Source organism: Geotrypetes seraphini, chromosome 2, assembly GCF_902459505.1.
Source record: "Geotrypetes seraphini chromosome 2, aGeoSer1.1, whole genome shotgun sequence".
Taxonomy (NCBI): Eukaryota; Metazoa; Chordata; class Amphibia; order Gymnophiona; family Dermophiidae; genus Geotrypetes; species Geotrypetes seraphini.
In genome coordinates this window covers 304,217,078-304,242,076 of record NC_047085.1, presented here as the reverse complement: position 1 = coordinate 304,242,076, position 24,999 = coordinate 304,217,078, and the positions used below count along the sequence as shown (strand labels likewise).

General features: G+C 45.9%; 1 protein-coding gene across 1 annotated transcript in view; it reads right to left on the bottom strand.

Annotated features, from left to right (window-relative positions):
• Positions 1 to 2,306: 2,306 nt before the first annotated feature.
• The window catches only part of NOL12 (nucleolar protein 12), a 41,330-nt gene continuing 18,637 nt past the window's right edge, over positions 2,307 to 24,999 (bottom strand). Inside the window, exons 4-6 of the mRNA XM_033929924.1 lie at positions 12,397 to 12,530; positions 5,741 to 5,838; positions 2,307 to 3,527 (exon numbers count right to left, since the gene is read on the bottom strand). Coding sequence (XP_033785815.1) covers positions 3,359 to 3,527; positions 5,741 to 5,838; positions 12,397 to 12,530 — 401 coding nt within the window. The 3' untranslated portion in view covers positions 2,307 to 3,358. The remainder of the gene's footprint in view (positions 3,528 to 5,740; positions 5,839 to 12,396; positions 12,531 to 24,999) is intronic.

The following is a 24,999-nucleotide window of genomic DNA, read 5'->3' as shown; positions in this document are numbered from 1 at the left end:
CGGACACATTCTCCTCTCGCGGTGAGCTGGCTCCCAGCGGCAGCGGCTGGAGGGGAGGCGTCCTGACGTCGGAGCTCAGAGTGACGTCTAGCCTGTGGGTTTCTGCCGAGGCACTCCTCTCTGCCGGCACTCTCAACGAGCGATTCCCCGAGACAGTTTGCTCTATTTGCAGGCGTCTGAAAATGTCCTCGATAGTGGGAACTGTGGGCACCAGTCGCTGGGAGGCACCAACGCTTTTGCCCCTTCTTTTCGGCATCGTAGAGGTATGAGAAAAGACGCTCTCAGATGACCCGACAGCATTCAGATAGCGGCAGCCATCTTGGATCCGGATTTCCTCAAGGTAATTCATGCTAACCTTGAATTGCCTGGGGAATTGGAGAGGCTGAGGTAAAAATGGAGGAACCTGTGCCCCTCCATGCCCTCCCATAGCTATACCCCTTCAACATAAAAGGAACCCATATTGCAGGCAGTACAAAGCCTCTTTCAGACTCAAACATTTTTAAACAATAATCACTGATTTTTACAATCTCTGAGCAGTTTAGCTAAGATCAAGTGTAGTGACTAAATCATGAGCTGATGACAGACAGCCTGTCCTTGGCCTTTTGAGAAAGACTGAGAACTTGTTCTATATATGGGGTTAATGTCCTGTCACTTCAACCCCACTGGAGACAGTAATCCATTTGGATTCTGGCCTAGACAGGAAAATTATACCTTCCATTAAAAACTGCATACCATGTGGATTTGTTGCAGTTATGAAGTCCTTATCCCAGTGTTGAGCAGGAACTCAAACGGTCAAAATTAGACAAAGCTGCCCAAACAACAGGAAGTGTAGAAATATTAATTTCTGCCTCAGTGACTTGCCAAAATGTTAAAATGGAAACCCATGCAAGGCTCTTAACAAGTTAGCAATGTTAATGTGGGTCTCATAAGAGAACTGCAGGAAGAGTATCCAAAAGCCCAAGGGACGGGGACCTGTCTCTCACAAAACGACACCTAGTGATCAGATTCACACTGCAGGCATCAGATTCCAGCAGTTATGCTCTTTGGCCTAGATTCACTAAGTGCACGGATCAGATCCATGAGGGATCTGATCTGTGTCTGGGGGGCTGATTCACGAATCACCCTCATGCAAATGAAGGCGATTAGAATCACACCTCCAAACGACCGCTGGGCTCGCACTGCGGGGGAAGGCCAGGGCAGCACTTGGGGCAGAGAGCAGGAGTCAGGGGCAAAGCACCATGGAGAATCGGGGCAGAGCACAGCGAAAGGAGAAAAAAGCACAGACTCAGGGCAAGGAACAGGAGAGGAGACTTGGGGCAGAGCAGGGTGGCAGGAGAAAAGGCAGAGAGTTGGGGCAAGGAACAGGAGAGGAGACTCGGGGCAGAGCAGGGCAGTAGGAGAAAAAGGCAGAGAGTCGGGGAAAATAGAGCAGGAGAGTCAGGGGCAGAGAGCTGGAAAGTCGGGGTAGACAGCCGGCAAGAGAGCAGGAGATGGCAGTTGGAAAGCAGTGAACTGGTCCCCAGCAGTCGTTTGTGATTGGCCAGCCCAGTCGGTGTTGCAGGTTTTTTGCTAGTGAATCGCTGCCTGCCATCATTTGAATGCCGTTCCCCCTCATTTGCATGCGCGGATCGGAGGATGATCAGGACAGAGGTTAGTGAATCGGGTGAGAGGGGAATCGGTACACGATTGGTTTGTTTAGTGAATCTAGTACTTAGTTTTCTGACTAAATATAGTCACTGCAAAGACTAGCTAGTCAAGTATGTTTATTTACAATGGGGAAAAATACCCTCATATAACAAATGAGGGCACATAGGAAAGACAGGAAATGCTTGTTTGTGATCTTGAATGTTGGAATGGTCAGATAGGACTGTTCTATTTATAATAGAGTTCCTTTTCTTTATGTACTTATATTGTTGTTTTTTTTGTAAACCACTGTGACCTGACAAATAAGCAGTATATCATATTTTAATAAACAAACACTGTATCTCCTTTAATGACAAGAGCCCAATTGAAATGGAAAAGATGGACAGATTAGGCTCAAAAGGTGAAAGAATGTAAATATAAAATATAAATACTTCAGCTGATGAGGACCCACAAGCAAGAACCTGGAATGCTCTTCCAATAAAGGGGCCTGATGTTTAAAGGAGATTTGTGTAATTTGGACTGAAAAGCTATTCAAAAATTCCTGCTACATTTAAGTTAAAAATCTGGAATGCTAGTTCTTCTACACCGCCACACAGTTCTTTTCCAAATTCCAGAGTCACTTAAATACAAACCATACTAGAAATAAACACAGACAAGATGCATTTTCTGGAAAACCAACATTTATTCAGTGTATTGTTCAGCAAGTAAAAAAGGTCAAATTTAACATTACAAATAAAATAAAATAAATCAAGGAAAGGTAAAATGAATTGATTTTCACCTTTATATGCGAGTTAGAATGAGCAGCCATCCAATCTACATACCTAGAGAAAGTTTAGCCACAAATTCAACTCCTGGATTATGTATAGACTGCCCAAATTTGGGCACAGATCCTAAATCCATGTACAAACTAGTTAATGAGGTGTAACAGTTAATTATTGTCATTAATTGGCACCAATTAGGACTTACGTGTGAATCTACCTATGTGTGTAACTCTGAAGGGGTGTGGCTAAAGGAGGGGCATGGGCAAGTTGGGGGTATTCCCTGAAATTAGGTACAATGTTATTGAATGCTTGCTTTTGGACGCCCAACTGCTCTCAGTTGGGTACAAGGATTTACACCAGCTTTTGGCAGGCTTAAGTCCTCAGTTGAACACGAGAAGCCACACTAAGCACTATTCTACAAAAGATGCTCAGCGCTAAGCGATTCTTATAGAATTGGTACTTAGTGTGTATTTTAATGGCACCTAAGTTTGGGCACCATTTACTGAATAGAGCCCCAAGTCACTAGTTGAAATAGGACTTAGATCAGGCTGCACCTCAAACTTTAGACTGAGAACAGGCCTGGTTTTCAAGATAGCCAGTATAAGTATGCCCTATATGTTTGCATACACATTTAAATAAAAAAAAAAAAACAGGTTCCCTTGCATACTTTGGTCACCTGGAAAACCAGACTGTCTGTTACTTTCTCAGGGACTGAGGTGGTGCATGATCACTATTGGATGAACATTTGGTAGTCTCTGAAGAGATGCCTAAACCCAGATTTCCTCTGGATCCACATGCACCTTTACAGTAAGCATGTTTCATGCCATATCTGAGGAAAGATCAGCGTCTGAAGAGGCCTGAACACTAAATACAAAGCTCCATCAATTCTCACTGCTGGCTCTTTGCTCCCTGAAAAGTACAGTTCAGGTAGGCTGGGATGGGAGAAGAAGCCATTACTCTCTGTTCCTCCCAGCTCTGCCAGTTAGTTTCCTGCGCTGTGCCTTGCTGGTTCTACCAACTTTGGCTTTGATATTTTTAGTCTTGTTTTGGAAAAAGTTGGCCTTCTTGCCCTTCAATTTCTTCTTGCTATGAGCATGCAGTGAGGCTGTCAGTGCAGAGATCCTGAAGGAGAAACAAAAATATCAGCTAAAATGACTGGCAGAAAGGTTTTGTACATTACCTACATTTGTTTTGTTCACTTAGTGCCCGATATTAAGCTAGCATAATTCCCAGAAATTCAATGCTAGGTCATATCTGATCTCCAGCATTGAGTTTCTGGGAAAACATAGCTAATTAAATGTGATATTCATACCTAAATGCCTATTTCGAACCATATAAAAGACAATCCTATTTAGTTATCTTGGCCAGTTAAGTGCTGAATATCAGCACTTAATCAGCCAAATACTGACTCTGCCCCAGAAGACCCTCAAAACAGCTAGTTTTGGGTTATGCACTAACTGGACATTTTCAGCAATACTATCTAGATAAGTACCACTGAATATAACTGATTAGCTCCAAATAAGCAATTTAACTGGCCAGGAGCCATTTCTGGCTAGTTAAATCGCATTGACTAAATTGATCTCTTAGATCCCAATAGGATTTTTCTATCAGTTAAATTCAGGACACAAACTCAGCAATGAAGAAAGAAAAAAAATCAGCCATAGCTGGTAACAATGAAAATTACTAACCCTAAGTAACAAGTGACAGCAATTTCCAGCTTATTCTCTTGTTTCTGCATCTGAGGGATTTCATGGATGTCTTTATACTGACCCATTGTCCTTCACAGGCCATTTTCTCTGTCTATCTGCTTGAATTTCTGTAGCACGGGTGCAGTTTGTCCTTTCCATTTTTTACTACTACTGGGAACATCCATTTTTTAACAACAGTTCATGATATCAAAAATGAAAGATTAGTTTGTACCTGGATAATCCTTGTTTCTGTTAATATGCACAGGAGTCCATACAGTAAGTGATCAATTCATGCTCACAAACCACTTGCAGAAGGGTGTCAATCACTTCTTTCAGCTCCTCCTCTTTTACCAGTGAAGTATAGCTCCCTCTTCATTTTTTTATTCTTAAAGCAAACCAAGAAGAGGTGTTCTGATCTGCTCTGTTCATTTTTTATTATTTTCAGGTCTTTTTGTTCTAACCAGTCAGTCCAGACAAGGCAGACCAGCTTCCGAGGCTTCTATCATCAGATGGATTTGCATGGCAATTTTGTCAGCTTACATAGCCGGTGGCAAACGGTCACCTATTTCTGTCAAAGCTCATTCAACCAGAAGTGTGGCATCTGCATGGGTGGAGTCCTGGCCAGTTTTGCCTGAAAAGATCTTTAGGGCAGCTACTTGGTCTACTCTCCACACTTTTACAAAGTTTTACAGAGCATATCTGGCTCTCAGTCTTGTGGGCAGGCTCATCTGTCCCTCCCTAGATGTCTGGCATTGCTTTGGAAGATCACCTAAAATGTACAGTCCTATGTATATGTAACAGAATGAAAGATTAGGTTCTTACCTGGATAATATTGTTTCTGTTAACATACACAGGAGTCCTTATAGCCCGCTCTGTGCATTTTGCAATTCGCCTGCTTTCTGCATTGGACAACTCTATGGTCTGGAACTGGAGTTCTTCTCCTGTCAGTTGGATGAACATGTATGTTTAACTTACTAATAAAGTACTGAGTTACTGAGCTTTGGAGTTCCTCATGTGTAAGTGCTAGTTGCACACAGCAGGATGGTTCATTGCACCTATGTTGCAAGTTCTTTTTCATGAGTTACAAAGCAGAACAGAAATGTATGTTATTTCCAGGAAGTTCTCTGTGCCCCTCCTTCCCTTTCCTCCTGTTACAGTGGAGTTTGATTGCTTTGGTAAAAACTGAAGAGGGAGCTATACACTGGTGAAGGAGGAGGAACTAAAATGTGATTTGACACACTTCTGCAAGTGGTTCATGAGCATGGATTGATCACCTAACGTATGTACTCCTGTGTATATGTAACAGAAGTTCCTCATATATTCAGCAATGGGAAAAGCTTCCCGACATCAGTATTCTTTTAATAAAAGCACAAAATCAATGTTCCCAGAAGCAGCGGCAGCCTTCAAGATAATCTAGCTCACTATTCACTTAAGTCTAATAATCAGTATCCAGCTCTTGGGAAAGGTGAACAATTTTGCAGTGACCTTGAATTTGGGGTATTAATAGATACTTGGATAGGTAAATTCTACTGTAAATTTGCTGTTATTTACTGGAGTCTCTACATCAACATGATAGCACCCTACTCATTCAAATTCACTACCCTTTTCATGTTGGGGTAGTTACTGTATTGCTCAATAGTTGCATACTTTTTAGACAGGAGAGGGATCCCAGCCTTTTTAGGCAGAGATACTGTGGCCTTGGCTTCCGACATCTCATGTTCCTTCTCATCCTGGCCTTCTCCTTCCTGAAGCAAAAGACAGTGAAACCTCAAGATCAGTGGCAGCAGTGACCCTGAATGAAGTGAAGTCGTTGCAAATCCTCATGATCTACTCTGAAGAAATGTCTCAGGAGACCACAGCTAATTAAGAAATCTCATCATACGCATCAAGTGGGAGAGCATGCCTTTATAAAAATCAGCCCTAATGTTATTTTTCAAATAGAGAAGCAGAGCTGATGCAAGGGTATCAGCAAGCCTAGGCAAATTTTCAGCTTCATGCCTATCCTAAGTTACAAATGTGTAGGCATCTTCTTGCCCTCTAAAAATAATTAAACAATCACAATCACCTCAATATCGCCTCGCCCAAAAAAATGCTGTAAAAATGCTTAATTTGGCATCACTATTGTGAACATTATATACACATACAAACAGAGAGAAAGACAGAGAGAGAGAGAGAGAGGTAATTGGGCAGGCTAAAAGTATTTAACATACAGTGTTATATAATGAGGGCAGTTACCAAAAATCATTTACCTGGGTAAATAATATGTACCGATAATGATTTGAGCAGTGGCTGCCAAGACCTACTGTTGTGCTTTGGCTGCAGCTGCCCTGAGGTGGACCCAATAAGCCTATGCCTAAGTTTTACAACTATATCTTCATCCCAGCTCCACTCACATACGTGAACACAGCCTTTCAATGACTCATACACACACAAGCACACCTTTGGAAATGTTATGAGGTCTAAGAAAGCACAGTTACTTACCGTAACAGGTGTTATCCAGGGACAGCAGGCAGATATTCTTGACTGATGGGTGACGGCACCGACGGAGCCCCGGTACGGACAATTTTAGAGTGAATGCACTCTAAGAACTTGGAAAGTTCCAGTAGGCCGCACCGCGCACGCGCGAATGCCTTCCCGCCCGACAGAGGCACGCGGTCCCCAGTTAGGATAAGCCAGCTAAGAAGCCAACCCGGGGAGGTGGGTGGGACGCAAGAATATCTGCCTGCTGTCCCTGGATAACACCTGTTACGGTAAGTAAATGTGCTTTATCTCAGGACAAGCAGGCAGCATATTCTTGACTGATGGGTGACCTCCAAGTTAACAAAAAGAGGGATGGAGGGAAGGTTGGCCATTAGGAAAACAAATTTTGCAAAACAGATTGGCCGAAGTGTCCATCCCGTCTGGAGAATGCATCCAGACAATAATGAGATGTAAAAGTATGAACTGAGGACCAAGTAGCAGCCTTGCAGATTTCCTCAATAGGAGTGGAACGGAGGAAAGCTACAGATGCTGCCATAGCTCTCACTCTATGGGCCGTGACAGAACCTTCCAGTGGCAGTCCGGACTGAGCATAACAGAATGAAATGCACGCTGCGAGCCAATTTGACAGCATACGTTTAGAAACAGGACGTCCCAATTTATTCGGATCAAAGGACAGAAAGAGTTGGGGTGATGATCTGTGGGGCTTAGTACGGTCTAAATAGTAAGCTAAAGCCCGCTTACAGTCCAAAGAATGAAGAGCCTGTTCTCCAGAATGAGAGTGAGGTTTCGGAAAGAAAACAGGCAGAACAATGGATTGGTTGAGATGGAATTCAGAGACAACCTTAGGAAGAAACTTTGGATGTGTACGCAGAACCACCTTGTCATGATGGAAGACTGTGAAAGGTGGATCAGCAACTAGTGCATGGAGCTCACTGACCCTCCTGGCAGAGGTGAGCGCAATAAGAAAAAGTACTTTCCAAGTAAGAAACTTGAAAGTGGCGGTAGCCAAGGAGGCTTCATTAGAGCAGACAGAACCAAACTGAGATCCCAGATCACAGGAGGGGGCTTAAGAGGTGGTTTCACATGAAAAAGACCCTGCATGAATCTGGACACTAAAGGATGAGCTGAGAGAAGTTTCCCCTGAACTGGCTCATGAAAAGCAGCAATAGCACTGAGGTGGACTCTGATAGACGTAGACTTGAGACCAGAGTCAGATAAGGAAAGAAGATAATCCAACAAGGTCTCCACTGCAAGGGAAGTGGGATCATGATGATGAAGAATACACCAAGAAGAAAACCGTGCCCACTTCTAATGGTAACATTGCAGAGTGGCCGGTTTTCTGGAAGCATCCAGAATAGACCGAACGGGCTGAGACAGAAGAGAATCATGTGAAGTCAGCCCGAGAGATACCAAGCTGTCAGGTGCAGAGACTGGAGGTTGGGATGCAGAAGGGTTTCCTGATGCTGCGTAAGCAGAGAAGGAAACAGTGGAAGAAGAAAAGGTTCCCTGGAACTGAGTTGAAGTAGAAGGGAGAACCAATGCTGCCTGGGCCACCGTGGAGCAATCAGAATCATGGTGGCTCGTTCCCTCTTGAGCTTGAACAAGGTTCGTAACATGAGCGGCAGAGGAGGGAAAGCATACAGGAACAGATTGGACCAATCCAGGAGAAATGCATCCGCTGCCAGACGGTGAGGAGAGTAGAGTCTGGAGCAGAAGTGGGGCAGCTGATGATTGTGAGGAGCTGCAAAGAGGTCCACCTGAGGAGTGCCCCATTGAGCGAAAATGGACTGGAGAGTCAAAGGATCGAGAGTCCATTCGTGGGGCTGGAGAATTCTGCTGAGTTTGTCCGCTAAGGAATTCTGTTCCCCCTGAATGTAGATAGCTTTCAGGAATAAGTTGCGAGCTGTGGCCCAAGACCAAATCTTCTGGGCTTCCTGGCACAAGAGGCGAGAGCCTGTCCCACCCTGTTTGTTGATGTAGTACATCGCAACTTGATTGTCTGTGCACAGTAGAAGAACCTGAGGAAAGAGAAGATGTTGGAAGGCCTTGAGGGCATAAAATATCGCTCTGAGTTCCAGGAAATTGATGTGGTGCTTCATTTCCTGGACTGTCCAAAGTCCTTGAGTTTGAAATTCGTTCAAATGAGCTCCCCAGGCATAAGGGGAGGCGTCGGTGGTGATGATAAGTTGATGAGGAGGTAGATGAAACAGAAGACCTCTGGAGAGATTTGAGGATATCAACCACCATTGAAGAGATTGACGAAGAGATGATGTCACAGATATGTGTCGTGAGCAAGGATCCATCGCTTGGGACCACTGGGTAGCTAGGGTCCATTGAGGAGTGCGCAGGTGAAGACGTGCAAGGGGGGTGACATGAACTATCGAGGCCATGTGACCCAAGAGTATCATCATTTGCTTGGCAGAGATGGAACGTTGTGGAAGCACCTGCTGACAAAGATATTGAAGAGTTTGAAGACGGTTGGACGGCAAGAACGCTCTCATCAGGACTGTGTCCAACACCGCTCCAATGAATTGAAGTCTTTGCATGGGGATAAGATGAGATTTGGGTAGATTGATCTCGAATCCCAGGAGTTGTAGAAAAAGGATGGTCTGGTTGGTGGCCAGGAGTACTGACTGAGATGAAATGGCCTTGATTAACCAGTCGTCCAGGTAAGGAAAGACCTGAAGGTGGTGAGAGTGTAGAAAGGCAGCCACCACAATCAGGCATTTGGTGAACACTCTTGGAGAGGAGGCAAGACCGAAGGGTAGCACCTTGTATTGGTAATGACAATGATTGATCATGAAGCGGAGATACTGTCTGGAGGCCAGATTGACCGGTATGTGAGTGTATGCTTCTTTGAGATCGAGGGAGCATAGCCAGTCGCCGTGATCGAGAAGAGGGTAAAGAGTGGCCAGAGAAAGCATTTTGAATTTTTCCTTGACCAAGCATTTGTTGAGATCGCGAAGATCTAGAATTGGTCTGAGATCTCCTGTTTTTTTGGGGACTAGAAAGTAACGGGAGTAGAATCCCTGCCCCTTTTGATCCAGAGGAACTTCCTCTATAGCGTTCAGAAGGAGGAGGGATTGAACCTCCTGAAGAAGGAGGGAAGACTGAGGAGTGTTCAAAGCAGACTCTTTTGGTAGACTTTGGGCCGGAAGGGTCTGAAAGTTGAGAGAGTAGCCGTGGCGGATGATGTTGAGGACCCATTGGTCCGAAGTGATAACTTCCCACCGGCTGAGAAAGAAAGTGAGACGGCCATCTATAGGTTGAGGTAGGTGGGTAGATGTTTGGACGCTGGCTATGCCCTGGAGAATTAAGTCAAAAGGGCTGCGTAGGTTTTTGCTGTGGAGGCGACTTCACAGGTTGTTGCTGTGGTGGTCTAGGAGTCTGACGTTGTTGTTGACGTTGATGCCTAGTTTGCTGGGGAGCTGATGGCAATGGACGAGCCACATAACGGCGTTGGTAGGCTGACTGCTGTCTGAAAGGCCGTGCCGGTGGAGTCTTCTTTTTTGTTTTGAGGAGAGTATCCCAGCGTGTCTCATGGGCAGAGAGCTTTTGGGTGGTCGAGTCCATGGATTCCCCAAAAAGCTCATCCCCCAGGCATGGAGCATTAGCCAACCGATCTTGATGGTTGACATCAAGCTCTGATACTCTAAGCCAGGCAAGGCGGCGCATGGCCACAGACATGGCCGTTGCTCTGGAGGTAAGTTCGAAGGTATCGTAAATGGATCTTACCATAAATTTACGGAGTTGGAAAAGAGAAGACGAGCATTGGTGGAAAGCCTGTCGTTTCCGCTCAAGAAGGTACTTTTCAAAGGAAGCCATGGTGGTAAGGAGATGCTTAAGATAAAAAGAAAAGTGAAAAGCGAAAAGCATAATTACCAGATCTATTAGCTAGCATTGCATTCTGGTATAACCGCTTACCGAATTTGTCCATGGCTTTACCTTCTCTGCCAGGAGGGACAGAAGCATATACACTAGCTCCCGCAGACTTCTTAAGCGTAGATTCCACAAGCAGTGATTCATGTGGAAGCTGTGGCTTATCGAATCCAGGAATAGGAATTACTTTATATAATGAATCCAATTTACGGGGAGCTCCTGGGATAGTCAAAGGAGTCTCTAAATTTTTATAAAAAGTTTCCCTCAAGATGTCATGAAGAGGGAGTTTCAAAAATTCCTTTGGAGGCTGGTCAAAGTCAAGGGCATCAAGAAAGGCCTTGGATTTTTTAGACTCAGCCTCCAAAGGAATAGAGAGAGATTCGCACATGTCCTTCAGGAAAGAAGTGAAAGACGTGGAATCATGTTTGGAGGATGGATCAGGAATAACAGGATCATCCTCATCCGAGGAACACTCACCCTCAGAAAGAAAAGGCTCTTCGAAGTCACCCCACAGATCAGGGTCCCTAATATGGGAGCTACGGTCTCGAGACTCCGGAGTAGAGGGTTCTAGGTGTCGGGATTTGCGTGCCGACTTACCCGACCTCATAGATACGGTACCGGGAGATGTTACCAACTGCAGCGGTGCCGAAGTCTGCACCGACTGATGCTGGGCTCTCGGTTCCGGTGCAAGAACTGGCATCGATATCGATGAGGCCGAGTGAACCGGTACCGAGACAGTGGACGCAGACAATAAAGGTTGCTCCACTGCCGGTACCGGCGGCTCAGACCGGACCGGGACTGGAAGGTTCGGTGCCAATAGAGCAGGAAGGAGTTGTTGTAACTGCTCCTTGAGCTGCGTTTGTAGGATGGCTGCGATGCGCTCATCCAAAGAGGGCACCGGTACCGCCTTTTTCTTTTGCGGTACCTGCGGTGCTGCTTGACGCCCCGAAGATGAGGAGCCCGAGGTCGAGGGACTCACCTCGATAGGGGCTGAGCGCTTCCACGGGCGCCTCACGGTCGGCAGGACTGGGCTCGCTGCAATTGAGACCGGAGGACACTCCAGCGGGGAAGGCTTCTTAGCCGGCTTACCTGGATGTTACGACGCCGGTGCGGTATCGCGCGGTGTCGACGAAGTGGGTGCCGACTGCGATGGGGCTGATGCCGGTGTCGATGCCGCAGGAAGCCTGATGCTCAGGACCCAGGCACTGTAAGCACCAGTTGTGCGGGTCCGTGAGGGATATAGGCTGTGCACACCGCTGGCACTTTTTAAACCCTGGCTGGGGGGGCATGAAAGTAAAAACGGCTTCTGCCAAATCGAAGGCCGAGGCCTCGATGGTGGCAGTAGGCCCCGCCGGGGCAAAACCGAAATGAAGAAAAAAATAAAGAAATTAACTCTCGGTTTTTTTTTTTTTTTAGAAAAAGAAAAGAAAGGAGGGAAAAAACTCCCAAAAAGGTTTCGCGAGCGGGAAGGCGTATAAGAAAAAATTTCAACAGCCGTTGAAAAATGCGACTTCTTAGCTCCGCGGAAACTAAGAAACTTGGGGACCGCGCGCCTCTGTCGGGCGGGAAGGCACTTGCGCGTGCGCGGTGCGGCCTACTGGAACTTTCCAAGTTCTTAGAGTGCAATCACTCTAAAATTGTCCGTACCGGGGCTCCGTCGGTGCCGTCACCCATCAGTCAAGAATATGCTGCCTGCTTGTCCTGGGATAATACATTTTTGTAATATTGTTAATAATTACAACTGTGACTGTTTTAATAATTAATTCCATCATTCTTAAGTAGTTGTCCCAACTCTAGCAACACAAGTAATGTACACCACCTTGATAAAAAAGACTTGCTCAGTTACCTTAAGGAAAACAGTCAAGAATTAATTTCTGGTGAAACAAGTGACCAGAGTTGCAGCAGCCATTAAAAAGTAGACAGAAACATGTGAAGAATCATACCCCAAGACCCAGCAAACCAACTCCTGATAGGTCCAGGTCGCTGATTGTTGTCACGGTCACAGTGTGGTTTGGAAGATCATACTGAACAGATTCAGTTTTGGACGTTACCAGCCGCTCCAGATCATCTGCCTCTTCTGTGAAAAGAACAGAAATTCTGACCTAACAGAGAAGCTGAGATAAATAAAGGGAGAGTAACAATAAGAAAAAGGAAGAAGAAGGAAATGTATGGCTGCAGAGGGCAAAATCAAGTAGAAAGAAAAAGATAAATAAAACAGCACATGACTGCAAGATAGGAGAAGTGTAGTGCATGCATTTTTTTTGTATGGGGTTCTGGGCAACGTTCCAAACTAATATCAAAATAATAGCAGCTCCTCTCCTCAATAGGTCTCTTGTACTGAAAAAAGAAGAGAGGTGTTTATTTCAAAGAACATTCAACTCATTCTTACGCAGTGGCTGGTAATAGGCAATAGCTATTGTGCAGATTGAATGTACAGTGCTTCTGATCAAAATTGTAAATAAAAATGATGGTATCCATCACTGTAAATTCCTCAGGGTAGCAACCCTAAATGTACCTTTTATCACACTCTAGTATCTAGTATGAATGATTTTTCTCCCATTTTATCTCTATGGAAAAAATGCTTACTATATAGTATAGGCCCTGATTTTTTTTTCTCAGCACCACTATGAGTGTACACTCGCTTACACACCCCGAGTTTCTCATCATGTCGCAAAACTGGAAGTTATATCAAGGAGGGGCTCATTGGCTGAAGGAAGGCCTCAGAACAGGCCTCTGAAGATTTTTCAGCGTAGTACGGCATGATCTTTTGGGTAAGGTAGATGTGAGGGGAGCTAGGGAGATGTTAACCTGTGGGGAGTGAGGGGGTGGGTGCGAAGAGGAACACAGAAGAGAGATGCTGGACTTGGTAGGGGGACATAGAGGATTGACACTGGGCATGGAAGGGATAGGGACACAGAATATTGTTTTTTTATAAATTCTTTATTCATTTTTGAAACTTACAGTAAGTGTATCAACAAGTACAATCATTTAAACTTACATAAAACACTTAATGATCAACAATAATCAAATTACAGTCAAACCTCGGTTTGCGAGTAATCCAGTTTGCAAGTGTTTTGCAAGACGAGCAAAACATTCTCGCAAAACTTGTCTTGCAAATCGAGTGTTGATTCGATTTGAAAGCACCTCCCCCCCAAGAACCGGCATCGCTCCCCCCGCTCGCAAAGGTCCCCCCCCCGTGTGCGAACCAGCAACCCCCCCGAACAACTTGAAACTCCCCCCCCCCCCGGTCTGGCACCGGCACGCAGCCCACAGGACGTTCTGGTGCCGCATGAAAAACTTCCTGCCTCTGCCGGGCCTTGAGCATGCATCTGCGCATGCTCAAGGCCTTCTAATTCTCCCTCTCGCTGAGAATCTTGGGGGTGGGGGGGAATGTATCAAGCGAGTTTCCATTATTTCCTATGGGGAAACTCGCTTTGATATACAAGTATTTTGGTTTAAGAGCATGCTCGTAAACCAAGGTTCCTCTGTATATAGTTTATCTCCCTCCCTCCCACCCTTTTCATATTATGTAATGATCATTTATATCATTTAATAAATACTTTCCTATCTTTCTTCTCATTTATAAACAACTTTAGAATTATCCCCCTCCCCCTAACTTGAGCTTATACCAAAAATGAAATCTATTCATTGCAATAATTTGTTAATGGCCCCCACACATCTTGAAATCTTTTTAAATTTCCTTTCTGTATAGATATTGTTTTTTCCATTTTATATATGTGACACAACGAATTCCACCAAAAACTGTAGTTAGGTCTCTTCCAATTACTCGTTATTTGTTGTATGGCAACTCCTGTCATAATTAGCAAAAGCTTGTTATTCTTAGATGATATTTGGCTTTTAGCCCTCATTGACATGCCAAATAAAACAGTATCATACGATAACGCAACTGGGTTTTCCAATACACAATTTATTTGACCCCATATTGATTTCCAAAAGGCAAAGATTAATGGACAATAAAATAATAAATGATCTAGAGTCCCTATTTCAAGATTACAATGCCAACATCTATTAGACTTAAAGCTATCTAACTTTTGTAAACAAACTGGGGTCCAAAAAGCTTTATGCAAAAGAAAAAGCCACGTTTGTCTCATAGATGCCGACATTGTACATCTCAACCTCCAAGTCCAAATTTGTGGCCATTGAGATGCAGAAATTTGATGCTTAATCTCAATACTCCAAATGTCCCAAAGACCAATTTTTGTTCATGAATCCAGATATCAATTTATACTACTGTGTGGCCTGGTGCCCCAGGAAGTCCACCTGAAAGCATAAGAACTCTAAAAACTATATTGATTATTTAAATTCTTCCATTCAGGGAACCCCACCTGAATGGCCTGCTTCAGTTGCAACCATCTAAAACTTTGTGATTTATTAAGTCCAAATTTATGTTGCAACTGTGAAAATTCAAGCAACTTACCATTAGATATAACATCATCTAAAATACATATTCCTGCTATCATCCAATGCTTCCAGATGACCTTAAAACCGTCAATTTGAATCTTGGAGTTTAGCCATATAGTTTGATAATGAAGGTAGGGAGATGGGCACAAGGGAAATACTAGAAAGGGAAGTAAAGGAGACAGAGAAGAGAGATGCTGAACATGGAGAAAAAACATACACAGAGATGGAAGATGAATAGTGAGCATAGGGAAAGAAGACATGTCAAATGGTCAGGAGACCCTGTCGAGTGAGTTAAGAGTACACAGAAGGAAACAGAAACCAGAGCCTGAGACCAAGGTGATGTGACTAGACAGTAATTTTATAGAATATATCGGATTTCAAATATGTAGCTTGCATTAGACATAACTAGGGACCACAAAACTCAGGACGTGCTTCTTTAGGTTCCAGCTAGCTTAGGGCTCTCTCTGACCAGGGGGCAGTTGCCCTAGTTGCTCTCCCCTAACACTATTCCAGCCAAGTGTAACTGAAGAATTTGGTTAGCTTGATTTTTCTACGTAGCATTCTGTAGTAATTTGACTTGTTCAGTTTTCTCAATAGTGGAGGAGATATTTGTGAGGGGGAGGGGAGAAAGGTTTTGTTGATCCTTGCTCTATATTATTTGTGATTTATAAAATGACAATGGAACAGAATATTGTTTCTTTTTATATTTTAATAAAATAAGTTCAATATAAAATCATAACTATTCGAGGCTTGTGTGGATGGGATCAGATGGTTTGTGAGGACGGGGACCAAGCTTACGGGGATGGGGACAAATTTTTTCCCCACGTCACTCTCTATACTGAAGTTTCAAGATCAGAGGCTCTAAGCCAAGCCAAACAGCACACTGCAATTGCCACTGGAAGAAATATCAAAGGTTTCTAAAAATCCTATAGCCATAAACTTTCTTGTAGTGAACAAAGACTTAGACAATTGTTGAAACTGTTTTAGTTTGTCTGGAGGGAAGAATTCCTCAAACTCCTACTGTTAAGTAAGTATTTTAACAAACTTGACATGTAAAATTGGTAGTCTATAATTATACTGATGAGAACAAATGATTGGAAAATGCATTTGCATACAATGTCCTGGACTCTCTGCCTGTAAGAGCAGAATAGTAAGATTGTGAGCTGCGTGAATGCTTGAGGGAAGATTCCATATCTAATGAATGCTGTTGAAATTGAGATTTGTCAAATCCTGGACATTTTTGATTTCTATACATTGAGTCTATCTTTTTAGGAGCTACCTGGACTGATAGGGGATTCTCCCAGTTCTTAAATTATCTTAAGTTATCTTTCATTACCCTATGCAAAGGAACCTAAATGCATTTGTTTGGTGGTGCTTAAAAAGTTGAGTAGTTCAAATAATTCAGAGTGAGGCACCTCCTTTGTTTCCTTTTGATTGGCAAAGCCTGCCCCCCACCTGCCATACAAAGTCAGTAAAAGACATTTTTTAATGTAGAATTGTGTAGAGGAGGGAAAAGATCAGGGGTGCATGACCTTGTTCTCTGCTGACGCTTCAATGGATTGGGCTGAGCCGAGGAAGGCATGGAAGCCTTTAAAACCTGTTTACACTGTATCTGCAGTAGCCCTGAAAGCTCTTGTATGACCATAGCCCAGAACTCCTCCTAGAGAAATGGTGCCAGTACCAGAAGAAACATTGGCATGGAAACAGTCTAGGCATGGGAGACCTTGATATTGAGACATACCTACGAGGCGACATCATTGGGGTGGAAAGAGAGTGATTCTTGGTGCATCAACATTTACTATGCATCAAAAAAGTTGATGCTTGGGAGGATGCAGTGGTATGCCTAGAAGGGGAAGAATGTTTGTGTTTAGCTTTCTTATGTGCTGTATCCCCCAATTCTCAAGACAGAAGAAGATGTAGACGTCTTGCTTCTGTAAGAAGCCTGAAGCTCTGGACAAGTGTTGATGCATTTAGCACCAATGCTGATGACTGAGTCATAGAAAGTTGATTGTCGGGTTCCAAGTCCCCCACCATGCTTGATGTCGAGACTGACGTGATGCCAAAATATTTTTCGAACTAAAGTTTTCAGGCTTTGAGTGATCACTTTTGCATACGGAGGCATAGGACACAGCTAATATCCCGATGTTCAGGACCCAACCACTGGACACAACAATTATGTGGGTCAGAGGCTTAAATGGCCCAATTAAAAATCAAGAATATTTCTTAAATCCACTCAATACCCTCTGACATGGAAGGGAAAACAGCTGACGCAAAGTCAAAGGGATCAATGGCCCAGGGAGCTTGAGTAACTAGGATGCCGAAAACAATCAACACTTTGGCTGGGGGAGGGTGTGTGTGTGTGGGGGGGGGGGAATGGAGAGGTCTGAAGGCTGAAAATTTTAAAATTTGACAAAAATGAACCGAAGTCGAGTACAATACTGAACACGATAAAAACAACGAACTAAGAGGAAAATAATGAAAAATAAATTCAGGAAGGGACAAAATAAGGGTAAAATTCAACAAACTGAAGACACAGCTTCTCAGCTCCGCAGAAAATGAAGAACTGATGGCCCCACGAGCCAACAGGCAGGAAGGCACCAGCATGCATGCGATATGGACATTGCCAAAAATTTTTAAATGACAGTATACTTGGTAGTATCCGTACTGGGGGTCTGTGGATGACTTCCCACATGTGAGAAAATTGCCTGCTTGTTCTCAAAGAATAAATCTTTCTGGACCTGTCTGAGAATTCAGTTTTTGGCCAGATCTTAGAACCTATTTGGAGTAAGCACCTAAGCAGAAACTTGATCTTAGAACCAGCAAGTACCCCTCTAGACTAATGCATAATTTAAGAATAAGTGATATGGGGGCAACTTCATTCAGCCACTTCATTCCTCAACTCTGGAACCAACTCCTCCCTCAACTCAGACTACAGAACTCATTAATGACATTCCGGAAAATGGTAAAGTCCCTCCTCTTCAACTAAAGGTCACCCTCAGTCTACACCCAACCCCCTTAAACCCCACCTCTACCCTTCTTTCTCCATTCTAATCTTCTGCCTAAATTTCTGTATAGTCCACTCTCAGCCTATACTCAAATAACTTGTATCTAAACTAAACTACTTATATTTAAACTACTGTTCTTAATTTGCTGTATAGTCCCTATATTTACACTGCTGCACAGTCTCGTATGTCTAAGTATTTAAATCTACTGTATAATCTTGTATGTCCAATTCACTCCATTGTGAATGTTTACTTGCAAACTGTTCTGAGCTACTGGGAGGACGGGATAAAAATCTAAATAAATAACTTGTAGGTTTTAAAAAAATGCATTTTTCCATCATGGGTGCAGGCAAAGCCTCCTTCCAACTGAAGTTTGCAACCTCAGATTCACACACTAACAACATGGGAAACACAAGAAGCCTTTCTTATCTGAAGCTCAAAAAGAGACTCCTCTTGATATAGGAAACTTATCTACAAACTTTCCTCAAAAGCTTGAATTATAGTTTTGAATAAAATGACCAATTGGATAGGCTGTTGAACCTCTAAGGAAGTGAGGATATTAGTTTCTGTCATTCTGCATGCTGCAGGGAGGGATTGGAATGTTAGGGAAGATAGAGGGGGCTACAGTCGACTCCGCTTAAGTGCACGCCCTTCAGACCGGGTCGCCATGTGAGCTTAATAGGAGTGGGGGGGGAGGCTGTAGTTAAGCCGGCTCAGTTTAAATATGGCGCTTGGGCTGCTGGAGCCTAAAGTACAGGACAGCTATGCCCTACAGCTTGAGTGGAAGTGGAGCACTCACTTTCCCAGCTGTCCCAGCGCTTAAGCTGCTGTGTGAAGACTAGCCTTTTCCATTCAGAACGTGATTACATCTAACCGGAGTGAATGTAACGTGAAAGAATAGAGGTTGGACCTATGACATCAGTGCACATAAGCGGATTGTGCACTGATTGCAAATACATCCATTGACTTTATCCGAATTGCAAATACATCCATTGACTTTAATGTAAAAAAAAAAAAAAGACTGTGGCGGTAGAGTGCAGATAACCAAAGTGTGCGCTTAACCGACATACACTTAGGTCAGCGGTCTCAAACACGCGGCCCCCCCCAGGGACTATTTTGCGGCCCGCGATCTGTCCTCTCCACTTCACAAGTTTTCCTAAGTGCTGTAAATGACTTGCGTTAGAGGGAATGTCAGCAAACGGCCTCCTGGTGGTGCTGTGCTTCTCCCAGTCTCAGCCTCCTTCCACCCGCTTTGGCTTGTGTCTCTAGGCGGTATTAGCAGCTTCCGGGTTGCGCTGTGCATCTCACGATCAAAGCCTCCGTCCGCTCCCTCTCAGCCCAAATTCGGAGTGCACGGCTCACTCTGCCCTGCAGCACAGCTCACTCTGCCCTGCTCACTCACCCACAGCTCACTCATCCAAAAGCACCGGAACCAAGCAACGAGGCATCCCAGGCTGTGGTGGCGGTTGCAGTGTAGGGCTGTAGGACTTTGGCAAGTATGTGAAAAATGTATTTCTTTGGAAATTGCAATTATCTGTCCCACAGAAATTTTTTTTGATCCCCCCCCCCTATGATTTCTCCTGTGGTGGTGTTTCTTCACATAGGCTTTGATTTATTACAATTGTCTGTCACACAGAAATTTTTTTTGATCCCCCCCTCCCTATGATTTCTCCTGTGGTGGTGTTTCTTCACATTGGCCTATGTCAGTGGTCGGCAAACTGCGGCTCGTGGCTCACCTAAAGCAGGGGTCCCCAACATGCTTCCCTTCTCACTGCCCTCCCCCAAGTCACTGCCATTGGGGAACAGGCCGCCACCACAGCCGGTGAATAGGCTACCACAGCCACCATCAGGGAATAGGCTGGCACCGAGTTCTTAGTTCTCCCTGCTTATCTTCCCCAGCGCGGAGCCGACCAATTCTCACCACCCGATGTCAATTCTAACGTCGGACAAGACGTTCTGGGCCAGCCAATCGCTGCCTGGCTGTCCCGGAACTTCCTCTCCGACGTTAGAATTGACGTCGGGTGGCGAGAATTGGTCAGCCCCGTGCTGGGGAAGATAAGTAGGGAGAACTGGGGAGGGCAGGGAGAAATAAAGAAAGAAAGGGGGGGACAGGGAGACAGAAAGAAAGAAGGGAGACGGGACATAGACAGAAAGGGGCATGGAGAAAGAAAGAAAGAAAGGGCATGGAGAAAGAAAAAAAGAAAGAAAAGGGGCATGGAGAGAGAGAGAGAAAGAAAGAAGGGGGCAGGGTGAAAGAAATAAAAAGTTGGTGGAGGGAAGGAGGCAGATGCCAGACCAGGGGAAAGGAAGGAAGGAAGGAGGGAGGGAGAGAAAAGAAAGAAAGAGATGTCAGACCATGGAAATAGGGACAGAAGAAGAGAAAGATAGAAGGGAAGGTAAGACATGGAAATGTAGATTTTGAAAAGAAAACAGAAAAATTGAATATTAAGTTAATGCCAAAGATGGATGCAAGGCAGAAAGTGAAGACGGAAAGAAAAACAGTCAAAGGACAAGGCCCTGGAAACATCGTTAAAAGCATAGAAAAATAAAGTCACCAGCCAACAAAGGTAGGGAAAATGATTTTATTTTCAATATAGTGATTGAAATGTGTCAGTTTTGAGAAAGGAAAGATATTAAATTTTAAATGTGAGGGCTGAAGAAAAAATAGGGTACTTGGAGGGCTGCGGAAAAAATAGTTAATGACAATTTTGCTTAAGGTAAAACTCTTTATAGTTTATAAATCTTTCCTTTAACTGTTAAAGGAAAGATTTATAAACTATAAAGAGTTTTACCTCATGCAAAGTTATCATTTCTTTAATAAGACATTAACTATTTTTTCTGCGGTCCTCCAAGTACCTATAGATCCAAAATGTGGCCCCACTAAGGGTTTGAGTTTGAGACCACTGACTTAGGTGGAGTCCACTGTATATATTAAAAAGATAGGAGAGGTTATAAGAACACAGACCTCTTTGTCCATGCTATAATAGCTAGGCTCTTTTTGGTTATGGGGTTAGCTGAGAGGGTGGACTCCTCCTCTTTCTTGGTTATTTTCTGAAGTGACTAAATGGGCATGTTTTGGCTTGTAAATCTTTCCTTTGTTTACTTTGGGCCTTGTTTATCAGGCCATCATAAAGCACAGTTACTTACCGTAACAGGTGTTATCCAGGGACAGCAGGCATATATTCTCACATGTGGGTGACGTCATCTACGGAGCCCCAGCGCGGACAGCTTTTCAAGCAAACTTGCTAGAAGTTTCAAGTTTGCACACTGCACCACGCATGTGCATGCCTTCTGCCCACTAGAGGGCGCATCCCACCTCGTGGTCCTCAGTTCCATAACTAGCATAGAAGCCATCCCCGGGGAGGCGGGCGGGTTGTGAGAATATATGCCTGCTGTCCCTGGATAACACCTGTTACGGTAAGTAACTGTGCTTTATCCCAGGACAAGCAGGCATGATATTCTCACATGTGGGTGACCTCCAAGCCAACCAAAAAAGGGCAGGTGGGAGGATGGCAATTTAGGAAAACAGATTTTGCAAAACTGACTGGCCAAACCGGCCGTCACTCCTGGATAAAGTGTCCAGACAGTAATGAGAGGTGAATGTATGAACCGAAGACCAAGTGGCAGCCTTACATATGTCCTCCATCGGAGTGGATCGGAGGAAAGCTATCGAAGCTGCCATCGCTCGGACCTTGTGCCCCGTGACTCGACCCGGGGGAGGAAGGCCAGCCTGAGCATAGCAAAAGGAAATGCAAGCAGCCAACCAGTTAGACAGAGTGCGCTTGGAAACTGGATGCCCTAATCGATTGGGATCGAAGGACAAAAACAATTGAGGAACCTTCCGATGAGACCTGGTGCGTTGAAGGTAATACGCCAACGCCCTCTTACAGTCAAGCGTGTGAAGCGCCGTCTCGCCAGGATGGGAGTGGGGCTTAGGAAAGAACACAGGAAGGACAATGGACTGATTGAGGTGGAAATCAGAAACAACCTTAGGGACAAACTTAGGATGGGTGCGGAGAACCACCTTGTCATGATGGAAGACGGTGAAAGGGGGATCCGCAACCAAGGCTTGCAACTCCCCAATCCGCCTAGCGGAGGTGAGGGCAATCAGAAACACCACCTTCCAAGTCAGAAATTTCAAGAGGGACTTGTTGAGTGGCTCAAAAGGGGGTTTCATCAGTTGAGCTAAAACCACATTCAAATTCCACACGACAGAAGGAGGCTTAAGAGGGGGACAAACCCTGAGTAACCCTTTCATGAAGCGTGTCACCAAGGGATGGAGTGACAGAGGGCGTCCATCCAGATGTTGGTGGAAAGCAGAAATCGCACTAAGATGAACACGCACCGAAGTGGTTTTCAAGCCAGAGCGCGACAAATGGAATAAATAGTCCAAAACCGAGGATACCGGAACCGATACCGGATCCAGGTGAAAAGACGAGCACCAGGTGGAAAACCTGGTCCATTTCTGCGAATAGCAAAGCCTCGTCGAGATCTTGCGGGAGGCTTCCAACACCTCCCTCACCGATTGAGACAGATCCGGAGGAGTCAGGGAACAAGAAACCAAGCTGTCAGGTGCAATGACTGCAGATTGGGATGTAACATGGATCCTTGACTCTGAGACAGCAGAGAAGGAAAGACAGGCAGAGGAAGAGGCTCCCTGGCACTGAGCTGAAGCAGCAGGGAGAACCAGTGCTGACGCGGCCACCGAGGTGCTATGAGAATCATCGTGGCCATGGACGATTTCAGATGTACTAACGTTCGCATGATCAGAGGGAAAGGAGGGAATGCATACAGGAACCTCCCTTCCCAATCGAGAAGGAAGGCATCCGCCTCCAGACGATCCCACGAGTACATCCGAGAACAATACAGTGGTAGTTTGTGTGTCTCCGGAGAGGCAAACAGATCCACCTGTGGCGTTCCCCAGCGAGCGAAAACCTCGTGCAGAACTGCTGAGTGTAGAGTCCACTCGTGCGGTTGCAGAAGTCGACTGAGTTTGTCCGTCAGACAATTCAGTTCTCCTTGGATGTAGACCGCCCGGAGGAAGATGTTCCGGGAGACCGCCCACTCCCAAAGGCGAAGAGCCTCGGAACAGAGGGGCCAAGACCCCGTTCCCCCCGCTTGTTCACATAGTACATTGCTACCTGATTGTCCGTGCGGACGAGGACCACCTGGTCCTGCAATATGTGAACGAAGGCTCGAAGTGCTAGGAAGATGGCCCGAAGCTCTAGCACGTTGATATGACACCGACGGTCTTCTGCCGACCACAGGCCCTGCGTGCGAAGACCGTCGAGGTGGGCTCCCCACGCGTACTCCGAGGAGTCCGTGGTCAGGACCTTGTGGAAAGGAGGAGTGCGAAACAGTAGTCCCATGGACAGATTTGAAGAGTCTGTCCACCAACGCAGCGATTTCCGCAAAAGCGGAGTCACCGAAATGAGGCGAGACACCGGATCGCACTCCTGACGCCACTGGGACGCGAGGGTCCACTGAGGGATCCTCAGATGCAGCCTCGCAAACGGCGTGACGTGTACCGTCGAGGCCATATGACCGAGCAGCATCATCATGCGCTTGGCCGACACCATCGATAGCTGAGAGACCTGGCGGCCCATCCGTACCAAGGCTTCCAACCGCTGGGTCGGAAGGTAGGAGCGCAGGCGCACCGTGTCCAGCACCGCACCTATGAATTGAAGAGACTGAGCCGGCCTCAACTGAGACTTTGGAAAGTTTATCTCGAACCCGAGAGTTTGCAGGAAGGTAATAGACTGTCGGGTCGCTGAGATAACCCCCTCCCTGGTCGGGGCTTTGATGAGCCAATCGTCCAGGTAAGGGAACACATGGAGCCCACGAGACCTCAGGGCTGCCGCAACCACCACCATGCACTTCGTGAATACTCGTGGGGACGCGGCCAGGCCGAAGGGCAGTACCCTGTACTGGAGGTGGAGGTCCCCCACCTGGAATCGTAAAAATCTTCGGCAGGCGGGGTGCACCGGAACATGGGTATATGCTTCCTTCAAGTCGAGGGAGCACATCCAGTCCCCTTCCTCCAAGAGAGGATACAAAACCGGGAGAGATAGCATCCGAAACTTCTCCCGGACCAGGAATTTGTTGAGCTTCCTGAGGTCCAGTATGGGGCGCAGGTCCCCGGTCTTTTTTGGGACCAAAAAGTAACGGGAGTAAAACCCCGTACCCCACTGGTCCTTGGGGACCGGCTCGACCGCCCGAAGCTTCAAGAGGGCTTTGGCTTCGGTCAGAAGGGTCGGTAGCTGCGAACGGTTGCAAGAGACTAAACTTGGGGGACTGTCCGGCGGCGAGGACACAAAGTTGAGCGAGTAGCCCTCGGAGACGATCCGGAGCACCCAAGCGTCTGAGGTAATCTCGGTCCATGCCTCCCGGAAGGATCGAAGACGCCCCCCGATAGGTAGGGGATCCTGTGAAAGTGCGGAGGGGAACCCGCCCCGTCCGCTCAGCCCGTCAAAAGGAAGGCGCGGGCTTAGAAGGGCCCTGCGCCGGGGCTTGGGTTTGTCCCCCTCTGCCTCGCTGAGACGGACGTCTCGGAGGTGGTCTCGAGAAAGCCGGGGTCGACTTCTGAGGGTATCGGCGCGGCGGAGGCCGGAAAGGTTTCTGCGGCGGGGGCCTAGGTTTGGGGCGGACCAGGGATGCTAAAGAGCGCTCCTGCTCCGACAACCGCTTGGTCGCCGCATCCAATGACTCGTCAAATAACTCGGACCCCACACAAGGCAAGTCTGCAAGACGTTCCTGCAGGTTTGGGTCCATGTCGAGGGTGCGAAGCCAGGCCAAGCGGCGCATGGCCACCGCGAAGGCCGACACCCTCGAAACCAGCTCAAAGGCGTCGTACACTGCATGGAATAGGTACAACCGCAATTGAGACAGGTTGGACATAAACTTATCGAATCCTGCTCTTTGGGAGTCCAGTAACGAGTTTCGATATTGAGGAAGGTCCTTCACCATACCACGCAAATAGGAGGAAAAGGTGAAGGCGTAATTTAGAACCCTGGTGGCCATCAGGGAATTTGAATAGAGGCGACGGCCAAACTTGTCCAGGGTCCGCCCCTCCCTGCCGGGTGGAACCGCCGCAGAAACCCGTGAGGGCTGTGATTTTTTAAG